This window comes from Cyprinodon variegatus, unplaced genomic scaffold (genome assembly GCF_000732505.1).
Source record: "Cyprinodon variegatus isolate N-32 unplaced genomic scaffold, C_variegatus-1.0 Scaffold0, whole genome shotgun sequence".
Taxonomy (NCBI): Eukaryota; Metazoa; Chordata; class Actinopteri; order Cyprinodontiformes; family Cyprinodontidae; genus Cyprinodon; species Cyprinodon variegatus.
Genome location: NW_015150453.1, coordinates 243,905 through 250,539, shown reverse-complemented (window position 1 = coordinate 250,539; position 6,635 = coordinate 243,905). Strand labels below are relative to the sequence as shown.

Here is a 6,635-nt window from a genome sequence, read left to right as displayed (position 1 = left end):
ATGGGAGCTGGCTCTAAGCTCTTCTTCTACAGCTGCTTTTTGTATCTCTGCTTCTGTCTCCTTGAACCCCAGTCGGCCTCAGCAGATGGCCGCTCACACTGAGCCTGGTTCTGCTGGAGGTTTCTTCCTGTTGAAAGGGAGTTTTTCCTCTCCACTGTCACTATGAGCATGCTTGCTTTAAGGGATTGCCTTGAAGTCAATGAGTCGATGCAATCATCTGGTTTTCCTTAGATAGAAAACTTTGAATCAATCTGACTGTAAAGTGCCTTGAGGTGACATGTGTTGTGACTTGGCCCTTTATAGATAAACCTAATTGAATTGCTTTGCAGAATAGAAATTTAGTAAATTTAGTAAAATTTAGTTTTTTACACTCTATTTCTGTTTTTGACCAAACTTAAAACTTAGGGCTTTTCTCACAAACGCTAAATATAAATCTATATTTAAGTATGATATCTATATTAATTTCTTAAATTTATTTCTACATCTTATATCTATATATTAAATATTATACTTATTTAGACATTTTAATTTTAGATCTAAATCCATAGCTTATATATAAACATTACATATCATAAATATACCTTTAATATTTAAGTAAAATTCTCAGATTTAAAAGTTTAGAAGACGATAAACCGCGTTTCTCTTAGGGCAGAGGAACCAATGAGAAGAGGAGCCAGGATTTGGATGACTCCGCCCACCTTTCCCTCTCATTCCTGGGGGCGTGGCCACTAATTAAACTGCCCTGCTGTTGCTTTGTCTGCGTTCCAGATAAGTAGGAGTTGAACAGATTCGGAGTGTAGTTACCTGACTGATATCATTCAAACTCTTCTTCTACTCGGGAGTAGGACGGCCGTTCCTCCTGAAACGGCGCCTTGAAGTGATCACACTTTAATTTCAGTTCTTCTCATAGAAAACAACTTTTAAAGTTGTTGTTAGCATGATTAAATCTAAGCTTTGCAGAGAATTGGTAAAGTTTTACAGCGCTGGGCTGCTGTTTTCATCAAGATCAAAGGAAATGAAGACAATCCAAGAAAACCATTTCCTGCTGGTTGTTATACCTCAGTGGACGTGTCTCCATGTGAGCGTCTATCTGATCGGGTGTCATCATTTCACACACGCATCACATCACAATCCCTGCCTGACATGCCCTGCTGCTCTTACAGGGTTATAGAAGTGTCCTTATCAGCCTGGCTCTTCAGGAGATTACCTATATCGATTATCATCTATATGAGCTATTATATCTATTTAGGTTGCTCCATATCTTCTTATTCTCTTCCTCTAATCTTGTGACTTACGCAATGAAGACGATTACATTTATTCTCAGAAAGGAGATCTGTGCTTCAACTAATTAAACTTCTGAGGGAGCAAAATATTGGAATTGATACCTTTATAGCGATTAATTATGGGTAGGAGAAATCACACGACTTATGGAGAACCAATTTTTTTTTCGGGTTGTTTGAGCCTTTTCATGAATGATAGAGATGAATCATATTAGAATAAAATATAAATGTTGAAGCTGAAGCTGTGGAAGCATTCAGATTTCACTGATTGGTTGTTAGATGTGTGCGTACACTGCACTACTACTGATGACGGCGATAGCAATGCTGATTTTAGGCTGTTAGTGGATGCATATACCAGGCCTAGTGGTTAGGGGCATTGTGCTTTGAATCCAGTTCTGAGTTGAAGCCCCACTCCCACAGACTGTCACTCTGGATCCCCGAGCAAAGACCCTTCACCCCACACTGCTCTCCAGGCGATGCACAATGGCCGCCCACTGCTCCTCAAAGGGATGCGTTAAATGCAGAGAGTTCATTTCGTTGCTCTGTACTTGTTACAGCGTAATGAAAATAAAAAAGCTGCTTAGCTTCTTGTTTTATTTGGTAATAGAAGCTGTCNTCAGATGAAGCTTAATCTGTTCTCTGCTGATCGCTCCAGCTGTTAAATTTCAAGGTTAAAAAAGTAACTTCAAGTTGTATATTCAGTATGTTTGTTTTATGTTTTTCAAAGTCATAATAGGTAACTGGGCAGCTTTAAGTAGAACTTTGAACAGATCAATTCAAAGACATCATTATGTTGTTTAAGAAGCTAAACTTTATGCAAATACAGCATGCCATATTTCCCTGATGTTTATGTCTCATATAAGTACCTCTTATTTTTCTTTTAAAAATTTAAAGGAAGTCTCATATTTATTTTGTATTTTCTTCTGAGGTTGTTTTTATATATATGAATTTGTTCTGTAAGGCGGCTTTTTTAGGATTTTTTTTAGTTTGATATGCAATTTTTTTTTTGTTTTATATTCATTTTTCATATTTTCTTTTGAAAAGATATATATATTTTTTTATTTATTTAAAATTTTGGTTCTCAAGAGGGAGTTAAAACCAATCCACTGGACTTTGTTTCCAAGTCTGAAGACTTTTCGCTTCCAACCCAGGGAACCCCAACCCCTTCACAGGGGAAAGTAGGACCTCACCTATTCAGCCAGGTCAACAATTCACTTTAACAACCCCCCTTTCAGAGACATAGACAGGTATGGGGTATTGCAGGCTAACAGAAAAAGCAAAACAACCCCCATTTCAAAGGGGTGGACCCTTCGTCCGTTTAAATTTACATGTTTTCTAAGCAAAAACAAGGCTTTGTTGGGCTACTGTATAAAACCTCGAACTCAGCGCTATTTCTGACATTTTTAATTGAAAAAACTTCCAGGATGGGAAGAGAAACATCTTTAAACTTGAAAACCAAGTCCAGTGGATTGTTTTTAACTTTTTTTGGAATCGCTATGACCTGGATGACTGAGAATCTTCACCAGCATTATCTTAAGAGGGAGTTTTTATGAACTGAATTCTTTTTATTTGAGTTCTACAGATTACGTTCTCTTCCCTTCAAGTCCAATAACTTTCACTCTCGACCAGTAAAAGTGTCACTAATATCCAGCAAACCAATAGAAATGCTTCTTTACTCCGCCCTCTGGGGTAAAAGCCTGCCCCCAGAAGGGATGAGAATGTAAATATAAATTTGAAAAGAATGCTACTCATAAAACTCAATTTGAAAAATGTAAATTTCAGAAAACAAAAGTAAAAAAATAAAAAATTGAAAATATTATATCTGTAAAGAAATTAATTAAATAATAAAATATTTGCAAAGAAAACATGAAAATTACTTTGGAAAAATAAAATTATAAAAATAAAAAACCTTAATCTTCTTCTGTTTTTCTGCTCTATTTACATTGCAGTGTCCATATAAACTGTAAAACTCCCTGCATAATTATAATAAAGCAATTTATATGCATGAAACAAGTGGAGCAATATGGCAATTGCCATACTGCTACACTTGTGAAAGTAAAATCTGTTGCTCTCAAAACTTTTTTGTACTAAAACATTTTTCAAAGTTTTATTTCTGGATAGCACATTTCCATTTTAATGGAACTCCCCTATTAGTCCAAGGGTTTCTATTTGAAGGCTGTTGACTTATTTTTCCTGGACTTTTGCAGATTGCATTGTGAGTGCCTACAGAGGGGTGTGACCCATAAAATCAAACAAAAGCACAAACAAAAACACCCCCCTGGGAATCCATCGAAAGCCTTCTAAATATCTCTGAAATGATGAACTGATACGTCAAACAGCCTTCTATTAAGAGTGAAAGTACTCAGTGGTTGAACAGAAATGGCACCGGCACTCACACATGTCTTTGTCCTTGATGATGCCGCAGAAGTACTGCGGGTTCTCCACAAAACTTGATAAACCGGAGTCTTCATCTGAGGAAGGCGGGCTGGTTCCAAACTTCATGAAACGAAGTGAGACGGCCAGGTCATCCTCGGTACCCAGAACTGATGAGCCTAATGAAACACAAGAGACAAGCATGGCTGAGGGATACATGACACCTAATCAGTCCCCAACCTCCTTTGATTGCGGTAGCCCACAAAAGAAGCAATTCTGGACCAATTTTTTTTTCCCTCCTACGGTACAAACATACTCCACTACCAGCTTGGCGGCCCAATTGTTGGTACCATGGTGACAGATTATGACAAGCTCTAATAATCACCATCATCAACCATGCAGCAATCAGGCCACATTGAACCGGGGGAAAAATGACCATACAGGAAGCCTGGATGGTTAGCAACACCTGACTATGGCAAGTATTAAAAGCCAAACAAGTGGGGCCCAAATTGTAAAATCCACTCAGCAAGGCAAACCGCAGAACCCCCAGAGTCCAAAACAGAAGAAAATGGAACAACAACGAGGGAGCCCAGAGGAGATGGAGGGAAGGAAAGAGGGAGCACGGTCCACTTAGGCAATCAGGCACACTTAGGAGCTCTGAGTGAAAAGAGAAAAGGGTGGGGTGTCCACACGGAGCTGGCTTTTCCTGCAGCCATCCATCCATCAATCCATCCATCCATCCATCGTTTTTAATGGCTCTCACCACGTGGCGGTGGGCAGCGGAGGTCTACGTTGTAATTAAGGCACTTTACCCAACAAACAAACAGCAGCTGCCTGTGTGCAAAGTGACATCACACTGCAAAGCTGTATTAGTCCATTAAAGTCCCGAAAAGACACAACCAGCTGTAATTCCAAACAACTGTTTCTAGAAACTCTCATAGGTTGAGATGAAATACTTTTATTTCTCCCTTTAAACTTTGAAGCATAGATCCAAGCATCAGTTCAATGGAAGCTGAATTAGAAACACTTTTTTTTTTTTTTTTCAATTATCCTGATGGCTTAAATAACAAAAAAAGAATCTAACGCGCAAATTCAGGCAAATTATTTTCAGTATTTTAAAATTAATCAACAACTTTGTTTAAACGTATCTGAAATAGTGGAGGAGGCTTTTTGGTTTTGATCTCCTATATTTTTCGTTTCTGTAAAACACTTTCTTTTTTTCTACTAGAATTCTTTGAAAATACAGATTGATTGATTGTTGAACAGAAAATTGATATTAATACAATAGTAGTTGTGCATCGTGTGGAGAAATAATCTGAAACCAGCTTCCACTTTGCAGCCAAAGCTACTGTCCCTATTTGTTAAGATGACAACGATTCATTGAGACATGAAACTTTCAGGTTTATTGGATAAAGAATATCTAAATTATATTCCTTCAGTTTAAAATAGGGATGATAAAGGAATAGATTTTCCAATTCTAAATCAACTACTTCCTAAAGAACGATGAATATAACCAAAATTTAATTTAAAAAACTTAACATTTTCCATATTAAAGGGTAGAGCACATCGGTTGCATACAACTAATTAATCCGATTTTCTTCCATGTCACACTGACTGCGTATAGAGAGGCTCCACATAGGCAGGGTGGGCAGATTTGCTCAGATTTTATTTCACTACCATCTCTGTGCTACACAAATGTAAACAATTTCCCTCATTTGAGCTGGTTAGATTATGAAAAGTAATTAAAAATAAAGATCAGCGGCGCAGCTAAAAAGCCCCACTTAATGAGTCTGTGCAGCATTTCAAACCAGAACAGACAAAGAATGTTCATATATTAAAAAAATTATGAGATTTACGTCTAAAGAAAAGAAAAACACAGCAATAAACGAGGCAGAGAGGTGATTCTCAGAGAGATCTGGGAAGTTTATCCAAGTTTTTCTTTTTTCTTTTTTCATAAAGCGGTGAGACAGATAGGCTGCACTTACCTGCTCTGTCTGCCCCTGTTATTTTGTTTTTTGTGAGGCTCAAGGAGGATCAGTTTCTCACTATATCCATTTTTTTCTCCTTTTGAAGTAATTTTTTTTCTCCAGAAGATTAATAAACTGCACTTTCTATCCCTCTTTTTTTTTTTTTTTTGTGAGACTCAAAGAGAATCACTACTTTATCATTCCGTAAAAGTAAAAAAAAAAATAAAAATCCACTGGACTTGGTTTCCAGGCCTTGTATTGCTTGGAAACATGCAAATAGAAAGGTCTTGTCTATATAAAGACTCAAACTCACTTCGGATCCAGACATTTAAATTGAAAAAGCTTCCTGGAGAAACGTCTTCAAATCTTGGAAACCAAGTCCAGTGGATTTTTTTGAACTTTTACGGAACGACTATGACCTGGATGACTGAGAATCTTCATCAGCACACTACTTTATCCTTTTTCTGTCCTCCTGAACTCCTATCATGAATAAAGTTTTCCTTTTTTAATATTTCATTCATTATTTCTACACAAGTCTGTCCTACTTACTATATAGGCGATGTGCGACTCCAAAACTGACTCTTTCTTTAACAGTGTCCTGTCTGGCGATGTGGCAATAAGAATAATTGTCTTGATCCCAAACAAAGCCCAACAGATTTTACTTTCACAAGTGGAGCAGTACGGCTATCGCCATAGTGTTCCGCTTGATTTATGCATATAAATAGCTTTATTATAATTCATGCAGGGAGTATCACAGATTTTATGGACACTGCAATGTAATTTTTTATTTTATTAAGATTTTATTTCTTATTTTCATCCAATGCGAATGTGTTTTACTTTGTAACTGTGTCTCTCTTCCTGTCAGACCCATGAAATTGCTGCGGCGTCCGACTAAAATAGTCCTGGCCTCTATCTCAGTTGGAGCTACGCAAAATAGTTTTGGTCGTTTTCTTCCCCATTGCCTTTCAATCAGCGCTAAACACGACCTCGCCTGACAGGTTTTCTGTCGTATCAC

General features: G+C 37.4%; 1 protein-coding gene across 1 annotated transcript in view; it reads right to left on the bottom strand.

The window, feature by feature from the left end:
• Positions 1–6,635, bottom strand: part of ntrk1 (neurotrophic tyrosine kinase, receptor, type 1) — an 87,491-nt gene that overhangs the window by 32,587 nt on the left and 48,269 nt on the right. Inside the window, exon 12 of the mRNA XM_015401296.1 lies at positions 3,677–3,832. Within this exon, the coding sequence (XP_015256782.1) occupies positions 3,677–3,832 (156 nt within the window). The remainder of the gene's footprint in view (positions 1–3,676; positions 3,833–6,635) is intronic.